At 43.8% G+C, this 23,604-nt stretch overlaps 1 protein-coding gene across 2 annotated transcripts in view; it reads left to right on the top strand.

Annotated features, from left to right (window-relative positions):
- The window catches only part of CSF2RB (colony stimulating factor 2 receptor subunit beta), a 30,300-nt gene continuing 6,696 nt past the window's right edge, over positions 1-23,604 (top strand). The window contains exons 1-12 of one of the 2 annotated variants that reach the window (XM_063133487.1): positions 1-199; positions 3,384-3,549; positions 5,122-5,245; positions 6,266-6,429; positions 10,219-10,376; positions 12,159-12,330; positions 15,099-15,240; positions 15,334-15,497; positions 16,036-16,184; positions 16,274-16,442; positions 19,455-19,545; positions 23,308-23,377. In XM_063133487.1, the coding sequence (XP_062989557.1) occupies positions 3,489-3,549; positions 5,122-5,245; positions 6,266-6,429; positions 10,219-10,376; positions 12,159-12,330; positions 15,099-15,240; positions 15,334-15,497; positions 16,036-16,184; positions 16,274-16,442; positions 19,455-19,545; positions 23,308-23,377 (1,464 nt within the window). In that variant the 5' untranslated portion in view covers positions 1-199; positions 3,384-3,488. Of the gene's footprint in view, positions 200-3,383; positions 3,550-5,121; positions 5,246-6,265; positions 6,430-10,218; positions 10,377-12,158; positions 12,331-15,098; positions 15,241-15,333; positions 15,498-16,035; positions 16,185-16,273; positions 16,443-19,454; positions 19,546-23,307; positions 23,378-23,604 lie in introns of those variants that run through there. The other variant, XM_063133486.1, reaches the window with a different exon arrangement.

Genomic DNA, 23,604 nt, shown 5'->3' on the forward strand with positions numbered 1-23,604 from the left:
CAAGAAGTGGAGGCAGAGAGAGAGAGAGACGACGCTTGTCCCATGAAAATTATATCTTATGTCTCTAAACGTTTGATTTGCCCAGCGGAGAAGGTATTTGAAGAATGAAGAAAGGGAGGGTTCCTGTATCTGTGCTTGGAAGCAAAGGAGGAATGAGAGGCATCACCCCCTAGTGGTTCCAGACGGGTCCATTACACAGGTAATTAAACTCATCACAGAGAGGAAGAAAATTGTGGATTTGAGGGGGTTATTTGTTATGGTTACTCCCCAGTAACCTTTTGAATGGAACACTGTTATTAGATGGCGATAATCAACCTAGTGCCCGACAGATGTTTTGTACTACAGCTCCCATAATCCCTAACCACTGGCCATGTTGGCTCGGGCTGGTGGGACTTGTAGTTTTAAACTTTTGGAGGGCACGACTCTGCCTACTCCTGGCATAGCAAAACGTATTTAAAATGATGAGAGCCTCCCGCCTGGGCTGGGACCTCTAAACTGGGTTCATGAGTGAGAGGGAGGAGGCTTAAATCAGCACCAACAGGGAAGCCCTGTTCTTATCTCCAACTAGTGATCGATGATAAGAGTGATTTAAAGGTGTTCAGACTTTAAACACCCTCTCTTTAAATTATTTTACCATTTAAGGTATTTAAGGAGCAAGGTATTTAAACCAATCATGCAAGAAGATGTAAAAATAGGGGTCCTGCATTTTAAAAGCCTGATTTCCCCTGAATCATATTCTGTGGCTTACTTCTGAGTAGACTAGCCTATAATTGAGTGTACTTTGCATATCTGAAAGCTATTGCATTGGGGCTTATGTCTGAATAAACATGCATAAAATTGAACTGTGTGATATATGCTTGGCAGGAAAATATCCAAACTGGAAAGAATTACATATGCATGCTTGCAAGTGTGTGCACACAAATCGGTAGCCCCCAGCCTATGCCCAGATGCAGCTGTCAGGGCCAAAAAGGCTATGTACCCCTGGCTTATATGTATATTTTGGTACATGGTGAAGTCTTGTTCACATGATCCATCCATTGCCAAAGAAAGAAAAAAGGGGGATAAGATGGGTAGGGTGTATTTGCACATTACTGTACATGTGTAGGCCTTGGCTCACACTGAATGTACTGTGAGAAGAACAGGACTGGGACACATGCCTCATAGAATCATAGAATAGTAGAGTTGGAAGGGGCCTATAAGGCCATCAAGCCCAACCCCCTGCTCAATGCAGGAATCCGCCTTAAATGACCAGATACAATTGAGGACAGGGATCCTGCAACTTTAACTGTTGTGATGAAGAGGAAATTTCACCAGGTCCTGCATGCATAGAAATGACACCTGCTGAAATTCCCTTTTCTATACAACTGTTAAAGATACAGGAGCCCTGTCTTCCTTTCCATATGGTCACCCTATGTATATATCAATATTTGCAGATTATTGTCTATATTTTTTGTACACCACATTCACCATATTTTTGTATGTAAAATCTTCAACTATGGTTGATACGTACTAGTCAGGACATGCGATTTGTTTTGTTTAAGTGTCCCTGAAATTATATACTCATGTTCTCGTGAATTATATACTACTAAAGCACACTCCTACTGTGTGCTTTAGTAGCATTGTCTATTTTGGGTTCTGTAGAGCTGGTGTCCTATTTTGTTGTATAGATCTGCGATGGGATCAGGGCTGGCCTTCCTATGAGGTGGGCTGAGACCTTCAACTTAGGTGGCAGATTGGATGGGGTGGTGGACCATGTGCCATTATCCCCTGCTGTGAGGGCCACCCACTCTACTCACTGCCTTTTTCTTGTAGGCAGTGGCTGCCTTCTGCAGAATGGGTCTTTCCTTGGAGTGAAACATTGTGGATAAGGTAACCCTGGGGAATGCTTGTACTATGACAGCATATGACTCATTCTTCTGCCACAAGTGGTGGAACATCTTGCAGCAGTGCTGCATGGGATCTCCAGACATCCTTTAAAAATTCAAAGCAACCTCAGAAAGGGGAGGGGGTTGATTTGCATTGGGGCCAGTGGTGATGAGACTGTTGTTGTTGTTGTTTTGTTGCTTTGCTGTTTTTTAAAAAGCTTTCTCTCAGGATAAGTCCCCACCTCCAAACAGCCACTTTCACTGTTATTATCTTTGGAGGGTGGAAAAGACAAGTAACTCTGATCCCTGCCTGTTCTATGGCTAATAGGAACTTTACCAATAGCAGGGTGATTTCAGTTAGGGAAGTGATGTAGGTCCGATGGTAAAGTTCTTTCATCATGGGCCCAATCTCACTCAGCCCCCACAGCCACTTTTAAGGAAAGGAAATGACACTAGAAGAGCTAGTCATGAGTCAGCTGTGTCTTGTCTAGTTTGGTTCTAAGTGATTGTGGGATTCTGTCTGCTGAGCTCCACGTAGGGAAGTTCCTTGGTAAGGAGGCGTAATGAGACTGGGAGTTCCTGCCTTAACTCACAAGAACAGTTTCTGCCTCTTCTCACTTCTTTCTGTAAAAGGTGAAAGCTTTGAGTGATTTGTATTAAAAACCAGAGCAGTTTTCTCTGGAGGGCGAGAGGACTGAGATGGTGATTCTGCCTTTCTTCTGTGTTCACCACCAGCTTCAGGTTTTTGCAGGCCCTTGGGCAAGACACTTTCAGTGTGCTCCATCCCTCAGTGAGTCTACCTTCTTGCCACCATTGGCACTAGCTGCTAATATTCCTCATCCTCTTTCTGATCATTGCCAGGGAGCATATAGGCAGTGGGGCAACTACTGCTCCTCCTTCTGACCACCACTATTGTCTGGGTCAGAGCAAGAGGCAGGTGAACAAGCAGGTTGCAATGGTGAAAAGGAGGAGGAACTCCAGGGGAATCTTGACAATGGGACCCCCACTGTGGTGAGGGCCCTTGGCTGATGCCTAATCATTCCTACCCTTGATGACAGCCCTGTCTATGCTGGCCTTGTTGGAAGACATTTCTTAAAAGTGGCAACTGTTTCAAGGTGCGTGGGGCTTCCAACTGTCTTCTGGAGAGCTCTGGGGTCATTTAGAGCTTCATAATGAGATGATCAGTAACAGCAGACAAGCTTCCCTGGCAAACGACTTGCCCACCTTTCTCGATCTTCCTGTCATGTACAACAACACTGGAGTGTTCACAGTTCACCTAACAAGGAAAAAAAATGGCCAATAAGGGCTTCCCTTAGACTGGGGTGTTTACGTGCCCCAGGAGCCTCTGGAACAAATGGCAATTTTGTAGCAGACGTCCAAGGATTTGTTGCCAGAGAAGGTAATGTGGACAGGGATTTCTCTAAGGTAGGAAATCTGGAAACCACTGGGTTAAGTGGTGAGACAAAGTCCAAGATTACCCTTCCTTATAATGAATGCTTTTACCCTGCCATCCAGCAGTGCTCCCGATTTTGAAGAGTCACCAGGAAGGTGGTCAGACATCAGCTGCACTCAACAGAATTGCCACAGGACAATTATTCAGGAAAGAAGAGTGAATGGAATAATATGAGGCTCTGTAGTGTCATCCTGCTGTTGAGCCTCATCTCTTACATCATTGAAGCTGAGCGTGAGTTTTGCATTAATTGCTCCCCTCCCCCTTCATTTCTCCCACTCTTTTGACTTTCCTTTTTCCTCCTTTCATTTCTTTCCTCTTCCATGTTTCTTCTGGTGTCCCACCCTTGCCCTCCCCCAAAGCATAGTAATTGGAGCCTATGGTAAAATGTGCTCCAGTATCAGAAAGTGGACCAGTGAGTCACTCAGCTTCACTGTCCCTCCCACTGCAGCATTTAGAAAAACAAAATGAAAAGACACTATTTGGAGACATAAAGTCTATGGATGTGTATTATGTCTGAAACATATAGGTAACGAAGCCTTGTTCTGGAGCAGCTCCGGTTCTTTCGGCTTTGGAGAAAAGCCTGCTTGGCCTCAGGACCCAACAGAACCAGACTGAAGTGGTCAGATTCTGTTTGAGATTTGGACTTTGTCTGAATCAGATGCACATCCTTAAAGAAAACTATGTGAGAGTAGGAGATTTAAGCTGCAACCCTAAACACACTAACTAGAGAACAAGTCCCATTGAAATCCCTGGGTCTTGCTTCTGAGTAAAAATACATAGGATTGCACCATAAGGCTACAACACCATGCATCCTGATTTGGGAATAAGCTCCATTGAACCCACTGGTGCTTACTTCCTAGTGAACATGCATGCTGGATTGAGCTGCTAATAACTTTGTGGATAAAGGGTCAATAATGAGATGGTTGATAGACAAGTATATGTTGTGTTTCTCTAAACCTCCTGCCTTCTTGGGAGAGAATAACAAGGACTACTAAATAATCCACAAAGCTTTATTCAAGCAATAAACATCTCTTCCCACCTGAAGAGAGTCAACAACAACAACAACAATTTATTGCGGTCAATAGACCATTCCAGACCTGAAGAGAGTCTAATTTCTAGGAACTTTCCCTTAGGCAAAACTATGCAAACTAAGCGAGACAATTGTCCTTTCAAGAAGAATGGAAAGCCCTCTCTCAAGACACATTAACTTCAGAGAGACTAGTTCTGAGGCAGCTTCTGATGGGATGCCAGCTGGGCCAACTTTCTCTTGCCTTCCTTTAGCTCCACCCATTTTAGTCTGAGGCATACTCTAGGATCAGCTAACCTCTCCATGCTCTCCTCCTCAGAAGAATATTGGCTTCCCACTGACTGTGTATTGTTTGTCCTTGAGGAAATAAGCTCTGGAGAGGATTTACTCACAGCTGGTGAAGAGCTCGTGAGAGCTTTCTCCCCCACTGGTACAGGCTGGCCTGTTTCTGGCACCAACTCCTCTATTTCAGAGTCTGATTTTGATTAATCACCTGAAACACCTTCTTCCAACTCAGGGGGAGCAGGGCTAGATATGACAGTATATTTGAAAGTGTACCTAGAGAAAACACCTCAACGTCACTAAAGATTTTTTCTCCTGCAGTCCTCAGAACCATGAGTCTGAGAAAGTGGAAAATCTATATTCCTTAAATTCATGAAGAACAAGAAAGGGATTAATGATTCATTAGTTATTTACTCCCTACTGTTTGTTTGTTTTCCCCTGACAAGGCAATGCCAGTTAATATCCTCACAGGGACATTTGTCTTTTCTTTTCAGAGAGCCCACTGATGCAAACCCTCAGCTGCTTCACTGACTATGAGTCCTACACGGCCTGTACCTGGTCTGAACGCCAGGAGGCAATGGAGCTTGTCAAGATGGGCCTTTACTATAAGGGCGATTTGTGAGTGCTTGAGCTCTTATCCCTTGCAGAGTAATGTGGATGAATGTTGGAGAGGGCAGGCCTTACCACGAGGCAGAGTGAAGTAGCTGCTTCAGGCAGCAGATGCTGAGGGCTGGTCCACACAGCATGCCCTGCACCTCCTAACTTAGCTGGCTTCCCACAGGTGTGGTGGATGACACTGTCCCATCTCAGGACCTGCCAGTCCAGTTGGCTTCTGTATATGGAATGGCCAGAGGTGCCATGTTGTCTTTTACCTCAGGGAGCAAAATGTCTTGGGCTGGCCCTGTACAGACTGCTGGGCATAAGGAATTTGATCTTTGTGAATTCTGATATGAACTGACCTGATCTGCTCCTCTTGGGCTGTCTATGCTAGCAGCCCATCTGGCCAACCATCTGTCTTGCAATGATCACCTGCAGAAACGATAACAACAGCAAATGAGTGGCACCTAGCTGCGGTTCTTATATTATTAATAGAACTCTCTTTCTTTTTCCGCTGTCCCCCTTAACATAAGGCTCCGGGCTGTTAACGACCTGTCAATAGTCCAGAAGGGCTGGGGGATGTTTTATTCATGTGAGCTATATGGGTCGGAAAACTCTCACTGCATTTGATTGCTGCTCTGATCCTCTCCCCCTCAATCTTCCAAAACCCACAATTTTGCCTTGCCATCCAAAATGCAATAAAAACGAAACAGCCTATTTCATCCATGGAACAGAAGAGAAATGGTCTTCCTCATTTCTCACCAGCCCTAGCCTCAGCCTCTTGCATGAAAAGATTCACATGCTAAATTTCCCTGTGATACTAGGCTGCAAAGAAAAGTATAAAACAGGGGCAGTAAAGTCACTTTCCAAACCTTGCACCCTCAGTGGATTAGAGGAGCCACAACAAGTAGTATGCACCATCAGACCATTATTCTCTGAGATTTTAATTACCAAATGTCTTAGACTTGCTCTACTTTAAGGAAAGCTTGTTAACAACTTTGCTAATGAGTAAATAAAATGACATTCTTCTGGTGGTTCTAGGGGCCCTGTCAACATGATGTGCAATTCCGAAAAAGGAGACTCTCGGATACATTGGAGCTGCAGCATGAACCAGACCGATTTCTATGTGTTTCTGAATAATTACTTCATTTTCAAACCAGAGCTGGAACTGGAAGTCAAACTGAATGTCAGCCTCTTTGACAATTGTATGTATTCAAATCTTCCAGGAATGGGAAAGTGTCCCCCATGCAAAATCCAAAAAACCAAGAAAAAGAAGAGTCCCACTCAATAATGTAAAATGAGAGGGGTCACTAACCAGAACAAAAGAATCAAAAGGTGTTGATGATACATGGGGAAAAAATATTGTGGTGACAAATATTTATGAGACAATGAACAATTGCTGTGAACATTTAAATTAGGGGTGTGCACGGACCCCCCGCTCCGCTTCACTTGCAGATCCGCCATTTTTCGGATCGGGCTGCTCCGCCCCGCCCCCACTCCGCCCACTTCCGCTCCGCTCCGCCCGGAGCTCCGGATCCGGATCCGGAGCTCCGTTTCCCCCCCCCCCATAGGCTTGCATTGAAAGCTAAAAAATTATACAACTTTTTTTCTGTTCAAGTTAGAAACCTCATGTTTGGCACCATGACACCTCATGGGGATATACACACGCACGCCAAGTTTCAAAGCAATCCCATCATCCCCTGATTTTTGGCGAATTTTTGAAAATCGGGCACCCCACACACAACATCCCTGCGAGGTGTGTTAAAAAACACGGGGAAAAGCCCGTTCAGATGAAGAAAGAGAAGTTTCCCAGAATCCCAAGTTACCTGTTTTGCCTATGCCCTCCTCCAACTTTGGGATCATCATGACCGGGAGCTGACTCTGCCCCTCAGCCCTTTGAAAAAGGTATTTTTCCCGCCGATTTTTTAAAAACTTCTAGCCCGCGACCCGTACGATGCAGAAAGTTGAGAGTGGTCTCAAAATGACCCCCATCCACGACTCTCTGTGCACAAGAATTTTCAGAATGATAGCTTAAACCCCCCCCCCAGTTATCCCCGATTCTTTCCCTCAATGCAATCCTATGGGCGAAAAGCCGAAAACGCAGTTTGAGCCGCGCGGTTGACCCGATTTTCACAAAAATATAGCCCGCGACCCGTACGATGCAGAAAGTTGAGAGTGGTCTCAAAATGACCCCCATCCACGACTCTCTGTGCACAAGAATTTTCAGAATGATAGCTTAAACCCCCCCCCCAGTTATCCCCGATTCTTTCCCTCAATGCAATCCTATGGGCGAAAAGCCGAAAACGCAGTTTGAGCCGCGCGGTTGACCCGATTTTCACAAAAATATAGCCCGCGACCCGTACGATGCAGAAAGTTGAGAGTGGTCTCAAAATGACCCCCATCCACGACTCTCTGTGCACAAGAATTTTCAGAATGATAGCTTAAACCCCCCCCAGTTATCCCCGATTCTTTCCCTCAATGCAATCCTATGGGCGAAAAGCCGAAAACGCAGTTTGAGCCGCGCGGTTGACCCGATTTTCACAAAAATATAGCCCGCGACCCGTACGATGCAGAAAGTTGAGAGTGGTCTCAAAATGACCCCCATCCACGACTCTCTGTGCACAAGAATTTTCAGAATGATAGCTTAAACCCCCCCCCCAGTTATCCCCGATTCTTTCCCTCAATGCAATCCTATGGGCGAAAAGCCGAAAACGCAGTTTGAGCCGCGCGGTTGACCCGATTTTCACAAAAATATAGCCCGTGACCCGTACGATGCAGAGAGGTGAGAGTGGTCTCAAAATGACCCCCATCCACGACTCTCTGTGCACAAGAATTTTCAGAATGATAGCTTCAAAAACAACGTAGTTATGCGCAATTATTTGCCGCAATGCAATCCTATGGCGAAATGTTTTCAAGATGGCGACCGGAGCGCTCCGCCTGAACTCGGAGCTCCGAAAAATGGCTGCTTCTCTTCGCCTTGCTTCTAGGGGGTCCGCGGTCCGCTCCTACTCCGCCTCTGGGTAAGGCGGAGCAGGCCAATCCGCTACTGCTTCTACGCTCCTAATCGGAGCGGAGCACATCCCTAATTTAAATACAATGACAAACAGTCAAAGTGGTGTACATGGCAGTATAAGATAACATAAATGTACCCTCCTCCTCTTTGTCCCCAGAGGCTTTAGCCAAGGATATGCCTTTTCAGTGTTGTAATCATCCATTTTGAATTTTTTTCAATTTAAAATCCTTAAGTTCTTTTTGATAGGATATCAAGTCACATTCCAAATTGTCCAAAAAATGTCGGCTGGTAGGTGTCAAATTAGAGGATGATAACCGCGTTTGTGCCTCTTTGATTTTATTGTCTATAATGTCCAGCTCCAAATTTGAGCAATCCTTTTGAACTTAACTAATTGAAGGTATTTTTAGATTGCAGCCCTTTGTGATAAATATATGGGCACCCTTTCACAGACAGTTAGATGCCTAGTTTAACTTTAGACCAGTGTCCTTTAATAATTATTAATAATAAAAACAAGAAATAAATATGAAAGGAATTAAAAATTACGAATTGTTGTATTTTTACAGATGTGCAATATGTTGTAAGTGAAGGTATTTATAAATTTCATTTCTATAAAATAATATAAAATAATTTATTTAATGCATTGATTCTACATTACTGAGTTCTTCCCACTTCAAGGAAGGTTAATATCAGTGGATGTTCAAGACCAGCTGCCTGCAATTAAAGTGATCTGATGAAGATACAAAACAGCTGTAAATATCCAGAGTAACTATTAACTTATACTGCTGTGTACACCGCTTTGACTGTTGGGCATTTATCACTGTATTTATATATTCACAACAATTGTTTATTGTCTCATAAATATTTGTCACTTACCACAATAGCATTTTTCATGTATCATTGACACCTTTTGATTCTTTTGTTCTGGTTAGTGACCCCTCTCTTTTTACCCCATGCATAATCACCTTCTCCTATTTGAGGGCAGAAATCCAGATCTGGAGTGAGTCCCAACTCTATGTCAGATAGAGATATCTGACATATTTCTATGTCAGATATAATTTGACATGGTGGCTATGAAATCCTGGATCACACTCAACACCACCTCCATGAGCTCAAGCCAGGAGACTGTTAGACAATGGGGTGTACAGTACCCAAACAATATCCCGAGCCTATCTCAGATTCCCAGTACCAGGAATAGACACTCAAAACTGGCTGATAGCTGAACAGGGTACCTGATAAGGGAGATGTAATCTTTATAGAACAGGAGTTACTCTCATCATCCCTCACCATTGGCTGCCCTGGTAAAGCTGATGGCAGTTGTAGGCCAAAACATCTGGAAGGCCACAAGTTGCCCACTCTTGTTATAGACCAAGGCTACCTTCTCCCCATCCCATAAGTCAAGCTTGGTGGTGTTCATGATACCCCGATGGACATGTTTTGGAGAGGTTTACCCCTCTCCCTTCATCCAACCAAGTCTTGGTGACCCATATGCTAAATTATATGTAAAGATGCAAATTTAGAAAGATTTACTATAATTGAAATAGAAATGCAATACATCTCACCATAATGGGAAAGACCTAGTGAGCAGGTAACCAGTGTGGCTGCTGAATCTGCAGTCCAGGTGTCCCCTGTGGATGGGCAACTTCAGGGCTCCTGCTGGCTCTGTCTTTATCTTTAAAGTGGACTTGGACCGGCCTGCCCTTCGAATAGAAAATTGTCCTCTATAAAGTAGGACAGATGGCCATGCTAACCAGATGCCCAGGGTTTCTGTACTGTTCATACTTGTATAGAAAAGGGAGTTTTGGCAAATGCAGCTTAGGAGATATGAAAGTAAGAAAAGCTACTCCTGTTGACATTTACAATTGTGAACAACGATCAAAGTACAAGAGTCCTGCTGTCTTCAGTTGCTGGTCACCATAGGCAGATCTGGTCATTTCCACATGAGCAAAGATTAACTGGTGTTTTTCTTTCTTCTCTCTCTTAGTCCAGCCTCCTCCACCCCAGAAACTAGGCATCGATGTTACAAAAGATGGCAACTTCCTATTGGCATGGGAAGCAGGTGATGGAATGAATAGAAGCCACTGGCTGGATGGAGCCCTGAACTTCCACATAACCTACAAAAGGGATTGGGAACCCTGGAAGGTATCCATGACCATTTTTTTCCATCATGGCAGCATTTCTCTTTGAATTTAGGTTATGCATTTCAGTGGAGGCCCCTGGCTTTGATTTTGGTGGGGCTCTGAATGCATTCTCAGTTCCAGTTAGAACCAGCCGGAACTCTAAATGTGCTATCCAAGGTGCTGAAGCTGGGTTTTTTTTTTTTTGATAGAGTTCAGCATGTTGGATAGCTCCTTTAGATTTCCGGCTGGTTTTGGCTGAAATCAAGAATGGTTTCACAGCCACATCTAAATCGGAGCCACCAACCTCCACTGATGCAATTAGTACTTACTGGCTGGCATATTCTGCAAAAGCAGTTAAGGCCAGCTGGAGCATTTGCACAAACTTTCCAAATTTAGACGTTTTGAATGAACACTGGAAGAATAGCTTGGACCTTTGGCACTTTCATGATGCATTTATTCATTTATTATCCCACCTTTTAGGGTACACATCTTGCCAAGGCACTTTATAAGCAACAGGATTGGCCAGGATCCCTTCCCCCTTGTGGGAAGGTGCTCTTTGTGTGTACATTTGTAAGCCCATAGGGGCACTCCACAAGCTTGCCAAATGCATGACTGGTGTGGCCATTGGGCATGTGGGCAAGGCTAGCCCATGGAGCCCTGCATGAGTGGTTTGTCTTAGGTTGGAACTGGCTGTTGAGTCCAGAACTGAATTAGATTATGGGCAGTTTATAATTTTTGAGAGAAACCAACTTCCCACAATGCTATGGCAGTTTCCCCTAATTTTCCTCTGTCTTCCAATACCTGAAAAGTTTGACATGAGAAGACTAAAGCATATTAGGAATGGATGTGGCTCAGTGGTAGAGCACATGCTTTGCACGCAGAAGGTAGGGATGTTGGCGAAATCGGCAATGGATTCAAATGAGTTCAGATTTCTATAAATTCTCCCTGCAGAACCCACAGCAGGCTGGCCTTTGCTGACCCGTGTGGTCTGAACTAGTTCACATCAGTGCAAGTGAACATTGGCACTTTTGCATACATGTACAAATGTGCAATCATTAATGTGCATCAGTGCTGACTTGCATTAACTAATTAGTGTTAAGGAATTTGTGTTAAGGAGAATGAAATCCTGGTTAAAAAAAACCCAAACCCCGATTCTGTCAATGAGTGGATGACTGATCGAATGATATTTGATAATCCATGAAACACCGATGGAATGGATTTAAGCAAATCTGTGCATCCTTAGCAGAAGGTGACAGGTTCAGTCCCTGGCAACTCCAGATAGGACTGGGAAATAATCCTGTCTGAAACCCTAGAGACACTGCCAATCAGTGCAGAGCAACCTTCTCCAACCTGATGCCCTTCAGATGTTTTGCATGGCAACATCCAGCATTCCTGACCATTGGCCATGCTGGCAAAGGCTGGGGAGAGTTGAATTGCAAAACATCTGGAGGGCACCGGATTGAGGAAGGCTGTTGTAGACCAGTGGAGGCTGGTGACTCTGATATGAGGGTGGTGGTGAATCTGCTCCGGGAATCAGTCAGAACCAGTCAGAACTCTAAAGGAGCTGTCCAAGGAGCAAAGCTTGGATTCGCTGCCCCACTGACATCTGACCCACTAGCCTCCACTGGTGTAGACAATGCAGAAATAGATGGACCAATGGTCTGACTCAGTTTCCAATGTTCCAACAGAAAAGTAAATCATAATCATCTAAGAACAGAGGGTTGCTTTTGCTGGGTGTGGAAATGTTTCAATTTGTGTCTGTATTTCCCTTTCCATGCCAATCTCTCTCTCTCCCCCTTGCCAGAAATCTTCCTCTCTGTGGGTCACAAATACCTCCCATTGCCTTCTTCAACGTGGTAAACTTATGCCTGGGAGCACCTATGTTGCTCGCGTTCGAAGCAAACTGAAGCAAGGCAGTGATCTTGTGGGCCATTACAGTAGCTGGAGCTCTGCGGTCACCTGGAAAACATCAGAAGGTAATCCTGTAAACAGTTGTTTGTGTGAATGCTGAAAGTGGTGAGACAAATCTGGGAGTAGGGGTGTCAATTTCAGTTTTTCTCAGTTTCTCATTTTTTCCAATTGTAACTTCATCCTGAACCTCACATGAACATTTATGTATTAGGAGACATGTTGTGCACATATCTCCTAATACATGCATACAAAACTGCATTCTTTGGGAGACATTTGCAGAAAAATGCTTATGGATTTTCACATGAAATGTTTAAAGAAAGTTCTCAAAATTTGGGAGTGAACCAAACTAAAGAGTGGAGAAATTCTGTAACTTCCAGATGGATTGAATTTAAGGTTGGAAAAATGAGAAATTGTGAGATGGGAAACTGGGTTTGTGGGTGGAACCTTCCATAGAAGAAACAGTTGCACAACATGTGATGAGTTTTGATAGACACATTTTGTAAACCTCAGGAAGTGGTTAAGTATGCTTTGCTGGTCTTTACTAAAATACCAACTTGAGGCCAATGTGATGAAGGTAGCAAAGCAACAGTCAGAGAGACAAAAGTTCTCCCAGTCGCAAAAGCCAGATATCAATACTGCATGGAGCAACAGAAGTGGCTTCTTTGCTCTCTCCTGCTAAGACTCACCAAGAGCGCCTCACATAGACAGATGGAAGAAGCAGAAATGGTGGCTGCCAAAGAACTTGTAAATAACTGTAGAAAAATCAAACTCTTAATAAATGTTATCTTATTAACCAATTCAACTAGCAAAAAAAAAAAAAAAAGTTCAGTTTAACCTGTTGTGTTTAGAGCTTTCCATGTTCCTTCAAATGCCAAAATACCATGAAATCGCAGCTTTAAGGGCCATGCTCTTAACAGATGTGTTATTTAGGCAATAGAAATATATATATATATATATATATATATATATATATATATATATATATATCTGTGAATATAAAGTCACAGAGATAACAAGAGGATTCCTTCATTTTTGGTGCATGAAGACACTGAGGGATATAGTGACTGCTTGCTGGAGTCAGTCCCACAAGCAAGGGCTGGGTCCCTTTCTCTGTGCCTAAATCTTTTTGAAGAAAGGAAAAACAAAGGAACCAACAAAGCAGGACATGGTGCAACAGCATCCTTCCACCCATGTTCCCCAGCAACTGGTGCACACAGGCTTACTGCCTCAAGTACTGGAGATAGTACACAACCATCAGGGCTAGCATTCGCCTCCAGGAATTTATTCAACCCCCTTTTGAAGCCATCCAAATTGGTGGCCACCACTACATCTTGTGGTAGTGAGCTCCATAATTTAACTCTGCACTGTGTGAAGAAGTACTTCCTCTTATTTGTCCTCGATCTCCCACCAATCAGCTTCATGGGATGACCCAAGTTCTAGGAATTTGAGAGAGGGAGAAAAATGTCTCCCTATCCACATTCTCTATACCATGCATAATTTTGTACACCTCGATCATGTCTCCCCTTAGCCTGCTTTTTTTCCAATCTAAACAATCTCAGGTGTTGTAACCTACCCTCATAAGGGAGATGCTCCAGCCCCTTAATCATTTTAATTGGCCTTTTCTGAACTTTTTCCAGCTCTATAATATCCAGAAGGACTCTTCTTAGTCTTATTACACTCCTGTCTCCCCATTTTGGCTGGAACATGGGCAGATGGATGTGTGATATTGGCTTATGCCAGAGATATAATTTCAAATTGCCAGTCCTCATGATATTTGGAGATAAAGTGATGAAAATGTTACACAGTCAATGCCACATGGGAATGAGAGCTTGGTCTCTTTCTCCACCCATGCACTTCTGTTCTATGTGGGCTTCTAATGAAACACTAATGAAAGCCAATTGATGTTAGAGGTGATGGTGTCCTTTGCAGGGATAATCTCCATTTCTGTCATGAAAAATGGACTGCATTCTGTTCATGCATTGGTTATTTCTCGGTTGGACTACTGCAACCTTCTTCTCACTGGCCTTCCTTCTTCTCACATCAGTCCGTTGGTTTCTGTTCACCACTCTGCTGCTAAGATCATCTTCTTGGCTCGCCACTCTGACCATGTAAATCCACTTCTGAAATTTCTTCATTGGCTTCCAATTCACTTCAGAATCCAATATAAACTTCTCCTGTTGACCTACAAAGCTTTTCACTATCTAGCTCCTTCCTATCTCTCCTCTCTCATCTCACACTATTGCCCCGCTCGTGCTCTTCGCTCCTCTGATGCCATGTTTCTCGCCTGCCCAAGGGTCTCTTCTTCCCTTGCTCGGCTTCGTCCATTTTCTTCTGCTGCCCCTTATGCCTGGAACGCTCTACCAGAACATTTGAGAACTACAAGTTCAACCGCAGCTTTTAAAGCTCAGCTAAAAACTTTTCTTTTTCCTAAAGCTTTTAAAACTTGATTTTGTTCTGACTTATACTGTTAGTTCACCCAACCCTGTGCCTGTTTACCCTACCCTGTGCCTGTTTGCTTTCTCTTCCCCTCCTTATTGTTTTATTATGGTTTTATTACAATGTAAGCCTATGCGGCAGGGTCTTGCTATTTACTGTTTTACTCTGTACAGCACCATGTACATTGATGGTGCTATATAAATAAATAAAAAATAAATAATAATAATAAATGCATTGGCAGCTTCTTCAGCTGGTAGCCTGGTATTTAATAGATCTTCTTCTGTATTTCTAGTAGCAGCAACTGCCAAACCTTCCTTTGCTCTTCCTCCTTGGGTTCACTTTTGTCAAACTTTTCATGACCCCTAAACAAGGCTGATTTTTGGTTTCCACCCATTAGATAGTAAAGTTGAAGCTCAGCCCAAGAACCTACACTGTCGATTTAATGGCATTGATCAGCTAAAATGCAGCTGGGAGGTGAGGCAAGAGGTCACCAGCTCTGTCTTATTCACACTCTTCTACAAAGAGAACTCAGGATCCATGTAAGTAAGCTTCTTTTGAGGAAGATATCTCTGAATCTGATCATCTTGTACATTCCTTAACTTCTTCCTTTTGTTGTATTCATTATTCCTCAGAGAGAAGGAATGCTCTCCAGTCTATGTGGAGAATGTGACTCTCACCCCTCATCACATATTACAAAGCTGTAAGATCAACGTCTCCAATCCCAACAGGCAAAGCCAATACTGCATAACTGTACGGCCAAAGGAAGAGGAGCAAGTGATGAAGCCCACGCTGCACAGTAAGCCTCCCTTAGAAATGGTGTGTCTGGAATCACAAAGACATATATGCTGGCTCATCTAACTCTTGATTTTGTGTCTTGCCTAATTGAAAACAGCAGTGCACAGTCACCAAGAAACTAATGTGAGGATAAAGCAGATCACAGGGCCATACAGTGGAGGCTGGGGGCTCCAATGTCAATGGGATGATAAATCCGATCTGGGCTTCAGTCAGAACCAATCAGAACTCAAAAGGAGTTATCGAAGGTGCCAGTCAGTGACCCTGTTCCGACAACTCACAAAGCCACAGTGGTTAAGCATTTTGAGCTAAACGTTATGGCTTTGTGTGTCATGTGAACCATTCCTAAGCATGGTGGCTACATAACCATGGTTTAAACATGTTCACTAACCATTTGCTGTAAAAGGTTTAGTGGCCTAATGATGGCTTTGCATATTGTCTGAACAGGCCCAGTGTTAACAATACTGGGCTAGATGGACCAATGTTCAGTATAAGGCAGCTTCCTATGTTCCTATGGTCTTGATACATCCTTTGTTTTCTAGTCAAGCCAGACCCACCTTACAACCTGTCTCTGAAAGTGTTGAACAATCAAGACTACAGATTGCAGTGGGAAGCCAGAGTCATAAACAAGGCTCTAAACATTCCAAAGAAGTATGAAATCTTATACTGGAAGACTGGAACCCCTGGGGTGGTAAGTAGCAATTGATTGCTTCATGGCAGGTGAATGAAACATGTAATTTGTTTTCTGCCTCATTTTCCCTTTCCCTTTTCTCTTCCCAGACCCAAAGAGTTGAGGATAACAATGGTGACCAACATTTCACCTTCACCTCACAGTTCCTGGAACCAAGCACACATTACACAGCAAAGGTACGAGCAAAAGTGAACAAAGAGGGCCGTGATGGTCCATGGAGCGAATGGAGTAAGGAATTTGAGTGGGCAACAGAAAGAGGTGAGTCACAAATAGGAGCCCTTGTCCTCTTTTGGTTTCTACTAATTGTACTACTGCCTTCAGAAGGAGAAATGATTGAAAGGTTTCTGTTGCTCTTTCCTCTTATTCCAGCAGGTGTTTGGCTGTTTTTACCATTTTGGGATATTATATAGCAAGCATTAGGGCTGTCGGAGAAATCCACAATGGAATCAAATGAATTTGGGATTCTATGACTCCACTGAATGTATTATTATTATTATTATTATTATTATTATTATTATTATTATTTATATAGCACCATCAATGTACATGGTGCTGTACAGAGTAAAACAGTAAATACCAAGACCCTGCCGCATAGGCTTACATTCTAATAAAATCATAATAAAACTATAAGGAGGGGAAGAGAATGCAAACAGGCACAGGGTAGGGTAAACAGGCACTGGGTAGGGTAAAACTAACAGTATAAACTCAGGACAAAATCAAGTTTTAAAAGCTTTAGGAAAAAGAAACGTTTTTAGCTGAGCTTTAAAAGCTGCGGTTGAACTTGTAGTTCTCAAATGTTCTGGAAGAGCGTTCCAGGCATAAGGGGCAGCAGAAGAAAATGGACGAAGCCGGGCAAGGGAAGTAGAGACCCTTGGGCAGGCGAGAAACATGGCATCAGAGGAGCGAAGAGCACGAGCGGGGCAATAATGTGAGATGAGAGAGGAGAGATAGGAAGGAGCTAGACAGTGAAAAGCCATGGAGTGACTTTTCCTGAGTCACACAACTTCTGCAGACTTGCCAACTGGTTTTTCAAAAATATGAGATTTTATGCAAATTTATTTATTTATTTATTTATTTTATTTATTTATTACATTTCTATACCGCCCAATAGCTGGAGCTCTCTGGCGGTTCACAATTTAGCTATTGAATAACGATGATGATGATGATGATGATAATGGTTAAAAATGTGCATTTCATCCATAGGGCAAAGGATGAAAAGGTGCATTTGGGGGAGGGATTTGCGCATCTGGGGGAAATTTGCACATTTCATGAATGCAGATTTGCGTGAATAAAAATGGGCTCAAATGCAAATTTATGCAAATCTGGAATTCTGTCAATGAGCAGATGATGGAATGAAAGGCACCTGTCAGTCTGCAAAACACAGATGAAATGGATTATACAAAATCTGTACATCCCTAACAAGTATTCAGTATTATTAGACTGGTTCAGAATGTTTTGCTGCCTGAGGTAGAGAAGCCAAATGGTGCAATAGTAAAGGCACAATCATACCCGCCAAGTTATTTTGCCACACACCACAAGTACTTTGCCCCCTCTTAGGGAGTAAAAAATGCAATCATTATATATAAATAAACAACAATTTGCTGGCCTTTCATGACATCCAAAAACATAAATATCAAATCAGCTGCATTACTCAGCCTAATAGTAAGAGTGGCCTTGGTAGGACTGATTCAATTTTAGGTTGAATTTTAAAATTGGGGGAGTGGGACATTGGCTCCAAAAGAGCAATGGCCTCTGGGTAGGTGAGAATGCCTTTTACTACAGAGTGGGGATCCCTCTAACCACCTTTCTTGGCAAATCCTAGTAAAAAAAAATCCATTCTTCAGATAGGAGATATTGTAACAAGCCCCAAAGGTAGTCTGTAAATCAGGGATGCAGAACTATGTTTGCATGGGGGCTAGATGCCCGCCCCCCAGCCCTCCTTGGGCCTTAGGATGTCATTTGCTCCTTGACCCAAACATTGCGAGGATACAGCAGGCTAATGCATATTAGTGCTAATACAAATTGGCATAAATCCCCCCACCCCCCGCAAAGAAAGGTGAAAAACCTGTTAGCAAGTCCACAGAACACACACGACTGGGAAAACGCTGATCTAGTGCAGAACCCATAGATCAGGATCATAGAAATCCACACTCATTTGAATCCATTGCAAACAGCACTTGGGTTTCCTCTTCTGATAAGCTTGCTTACATCTCTCTGGCAGATGATGCCATAGCCATCACTGGGGTCCCCAACTTAATGCCCATGGGCACCAATCTGCCCAAGGCATCCCTTCTGGTCCCCATCAGCATGCTGCCCTTCCTGATTTTTAAAAGTTTTAACTGGCAGGTTGGCTTGCTGTAAAGTGAAGTGCCAGCCTCCAGCCCACATGGTAATATGTTCTGCCTGTGCTGTGTGTATATGTGTTGTTATGTCTGACTTTTTTTTAGTTTTGGTGTGGTGCCTGTTAGTGTTGTCTGCCTTCTGTGAAATAGATGTTGTTGGAGCAGAAAACTGGAGGTTTAAAGAGGGATTTTGTGTTTTTGAGCCCTCCCATCCCTTGTACTTAAGTTCTGAGGCAAGTTATTTTTCTTTTAGCCAGTTTGTCTTCTGAGAAATGGGTGTTTTTATGACCAAAATGGCCACCTTGGTCTTTTGTGATCCACCAAGGGAGCCATTTTGTGAATGGGCAGCCTCCCTCTATGGCAGCCATTTTGTAAGAGCAGCCATGACACTCTCTCAAGTCTAAATGTGCCCACCAACCAAATAGTTCCTGTTATGAAAGAAGTGCTAGACCTCTGCTTTCCCATGGGCTTGCTCTGCTATACTTCTGCAAATAGGGATTCAAAGATCAAAAACAGCACTTTGGATTGAGTTCAGAGCCATACCAGGAGCTAATGAAGTGGTTTCAGTATGGGTGAGATGTATTATGTTTGCCAGGCTCCCATTAGCAGTCTAGTGTCAGTATTCTGGACTAGCTGCAATTCCAAAGCACCTCCACTTAGAGTACATTGCAGTAATCAGCCTAGAAGTCTTTTTGGTATGGTCCACCAATTTTCTTGGGTATCATTTCTTAAAAACATTTGGTGCAAAAGCCATGCTGCTTTGATTTTAATTAAAAATTAATTTCAAAGTAAAGCTGTTCCAAACTTTCCTATGACTTGATGTAAACTGCCCAGAGAGCTTTGGCTATGGGGCAATATAGAAATGGAATAAATAATAAATAATTGATCCTTCATTGTTTTTTGTCCATGATCTTCTGTTCTGTTTCAGTTATTCCTTCCTGGATTATTCTACTGACAGTACCGGCCTGTATCATTTTCATGATGGCAGGCATCTGGTCTTGCCATGAATGTCTTCTCAGGTAAGCCTGGGTTACAGATGGGATGGACATCTGTCTTGACTCAAGACTTAGGTTTGTTAGACACATTACAACAATGATCATGTGGAAACTGCTTTAAGGGCACAACCCGGTGCAGGTTTAGAAAAAGAAAGTTCTACAACTCCCAGTGAAATGCAATGCATAGGATTGTAGCCTCAATAGTTCAGTATATGGTACCATCTATTGTAATGGAGGGAGGGGGAAAACATGTGCCCCCCATGGCCCATGGCATTAAGTACAGTTCTGCACACACACACCCAAATTTTCTGCAAACTGAAGGTGCCCTAAAAAAGCCAAAATTAGCTTTAAAACGTAGTGTGCCGCTGCTGCTGCTGCAGTTAGGCAACATGCAGCAGGAGTGTGGCCATGGGGGGAGGGGTGTCTAGAGGGGTTGAAGTTACCCCCCTTCCATACCTACTGAGCTGTTTGTAGCATACAGCAGATCACCATGTGGACTGGGTGGCTTTCATCTCACTCCTACAAATGTTCCAGCAGAAATACAGCCATGAAACACTGTATATGAACAGATCGCCATTTCATAGTCACCAAGAGGAGCGGTCTCCACATGGTAGATATAACATGAAAAACCTGCCCTTCCTGCTTCTGGAAACATGTATATAGCAGTAGTAGCCTCTGCTAGAAGACAAGGGTCATTATTCATTATCACTTGTAAAGCACCTAGGAGTTACTAAGAGCTCCATCACACCAGCGTTATAGCCCTCTGTCACAGTGTGTTGCATAGAAAGAACTCAGATGATGCCATCCATATCCTGCCCTGATCTCACCTCTTCCCCCCCTCTTTGTGAGGTTTCCAAGGGCGGGGAAGGAATGGTTTTTCCAGCAATGCACTCAACCCTCTACGTGTATTTTGCTCTGACCTTGGTTCCCAGAAACCATGCTCCCTGCCCCCTCCCTCACCTCCTTGTAGCCGGAGTGGTTCTTTCTGCGCCAGCTATGTCTCTGTGCTTTGATACAAAGTGTGGAGAGATTGAAAAGGTGGTGGTCCTGGGGGTAGGGAAGGAGAGGAGACTGGAGCTTCCTATCAGGTCTCCAGGCCCGTTTCCTCTCCCTTCCCAGAGCCACGCCTAGTTGGGCAGAATCACCCATCTAAACAAAAATGCAGATCAGGTGGGGCATGGAGGAGAGGATCATGCTCCAGCCACCCTTCATAGAATAGAACTGTGACCTAAAGTTGCAAGCTGTAAGACGTCAGCTGGATACCTTTTCTGTTGATAACTTTTCTTTATTATTTTTAAAGATAAAAATAATGGATATTCTTAAAACACACACACTCGCACACATTAGAATGCTTACGAAAAGATAGGAACTGCTACAAAACAAAGCAAAATATTATAAGTAAAACCTGTGATAGTTCTGCAGTGTGACATAGTGCACTGCCACTGCTGAGAATGTGGCTTATTGGACTTTGTGCAAACTTTAACACAGTGGCAGAGCAATCAAGGTTTTGAGCAACACCATTCTCGATGGAGATCACGCCTCACCAGGCCCCATAAATCCTCTTGGTGGCCCTGCAAAATTGGCTAGGTGGGAGGAGGCATCAAAGCACTCCTCACCAAGGGCACCCCTTTATCCCTGTCTGCAATTTCCTGCTGCTGACTCTGGTTAACTCGGCCTCACCCTGCACTTAGTCCTCTGCCAGGCTTGTCTCTAGGATTATGGGCGGAATCTAACACAAAGGTGTTTCCCAAGAAAAGTAGCATGGAAGCAAAAGGATAAAGAAGCTGCTAACCACATCTCAGAACTTCACAGTTTGCCCAGTGATATCAAAATCAGCTGATATCAGGCAAATCTCATATATTATTGTGCGCTTCCTCTAAACATCCAAAATAAGGGCCAAATGACAGAGCTGAAATTACTTGGGGAAATCACCCCACAAAACAGCTTCCACGTAGAGGCTGATTCACGTGTCCACTGCTGGTCATTGCGTGGCTTATGGGCATTCTGTGGAGAGTCTGCACAACAGTTTCGGTTCCTACTAGGACTGTTTGTGGCGATTCTTAGTGTGAGTCAAGCAGTGAGTCACTCTGTAGCAGCCTTTCCTAACAAGGGCAGAATCTACACTACTGCTTTATAACAGTTTATAATGGTATTGACAACTGTTCGGGCCCAGGACACATTATACCGTTTTCAAACCATTATATCCTGCTTGGTGTAGATTGATGTAGATCTGGCCATGGTCCCGTCCAGATATGGTTGGACTATAACTTTCATTGTCCCCAGGCATTGGGTGTGCTGGTTGGGGTTGGTGGGAGTTGAAGTCTGACAAAATCTGGAGAGCTAAACAGTCCACAAGCACTAAATGGAAACTGTGAAGGACAGGGGGCCTTGCTGGTTTGCAGGCTGTACTGGCTCTTTAATTGTACTGGCTTTTTAATTGTATTATTCTTTCTGCTTTGCATCTGTTCTGGTATGTGTTGTGTAGCTAGGATGGTATGTTAAGTGGAAGTGGAAGTGGGAGTGTGGAACTCTCGGTGCCAAGACTCCAAGGTCTGGTTGGGCCTCTCACCTGCAGGTTATCTCCCTGGTTGTTAGGATAATTGGGTTTAGTTGTGAGAGAGAGGGTGAATCCCTCCCTAAGAGGGGAGGGTTGTTAAGAGCCAGGCCGAGCTGGGGGTTGGTTCAGCCAGGTCACGGGGCCCTAAATTCAAAAGGGGATAAAAAGGGTATCCTGTTTGGGATGAGGATCTTCTGTTCTGGTTTTGGAGGAAGAACACCCAAGTCAGCCTGGGATGGCTGCTCAGAGTAAGCTAGGGTCTTTTGTTTATTTTAATGTCTGGATTTCCTGAGACAAGGCTAGCCGCTTTTATGGCTGGGGGTGGGTTGTGTGTTTGAAGGTTTTAGATGGAGCCGTGGCTTCTAGTACATTACCCCTTTGTGATCCCTCCTTTAATTCTCCTCCCCTCCTGTCCCCTTCCCCCCCTTCTTCCCCATTTGCTGCTACCTCTGGCCAAAACCTTACGTGTTAGTTTTAGCTGAATGGTATTAAACTTGTTTTGACCCTTAAGCTGAGTGTGTGTGCTTTATTCCAGGAATCTCTGGCTCGTCCCGGTTGGGAAGAGGGCGAGGGCGAGGGGTGGCCGGGGACAACAGGATGTTTGGTCCGGGGCCTACGTTGCAGGAAGGTTGGATTGACTCCAACCTTCGTCTACAGAAACTACACATTTCACTTGTTCCTACTGGTCATATGAAGGCTATACACATCCACCTATCCCATACACATTTCGAGCACAAGGGTCTTAGTCAGTGGGATAAGAAATTGTTTAACATTATAGCCCAAAACATAGGATTTGTTGTTGTTGTTAACTTAATTCTTACATGCAGACCAAATATTAACTCTTGTATAGTTTATTTATGTCGGTCAGTTTATGGGTGCATCAGAAGAGGAAGAGGGAATTGGCGTTCCCTCCTATCTCGTATCTCCTAAGATATAGTTGAAGCATCCATAAACCAAATCTACACTCAAAACAGGCCTTCAGTAAAGTGCTGCATGCAAAGAGACCATGAATGGCAGGCATCAGAGAGCACCAGGTTGGGGAAGGCTGCTTCCTACGTTATGGATGCCATGTGGGGAACTTTCCTATCAGCAGTGGTTTCATGAAGATTTCGCCTGGCTTTTGTCCAAGTTGGGGTGGACTCCTGTTGCTGACAGAATGCAGGGGTCAGAGGGATGAACACTGCCTGGTCTGACTGCATTAAAGTGGCTCTTATGTTTTTTCATGGCAGCAAGAAGAGGAGGTGGGAAGCCACCATCCCAAGTCCTCCCAGGATGCTTCTGCTCCCAGAGTTTTTTCAGGTAAGAGATTTCCCTCGGACTGGGGTTAGCATCTCTCAATCTACCTTGCACTCCCCATTGGGGTTCCTTGTTTGAAGACGTTACTTCTGATACAGTTCTTGTAAACTACTGAATGAACCATTTCCTCTGAGAGATTTCTGCTCTGTCTATTTGACCTTGGTGAAAGACGTTAAGGCCAATGAACTGTCCATCATCCAGTAGAGGCTGGTGGCTCCAATGTCAGTAGG

Source organism: Elgaria multicarinata, chromosome 9, assembly GCF_023053635.1.
Source record: "Elgaria multicarinata webbii isolate HBS135686 ecotype San Diego chromosome 9, rElgMul1.1.pri, whole genome shotgun sequence".
NCBI classification, from domain to species: domain Eukaryota; kingdom Metazoa; phylum Chordata; class Lepidosauria; order Squamata; family Anguidae; genus Elgaria; species Elgaria multicarinata.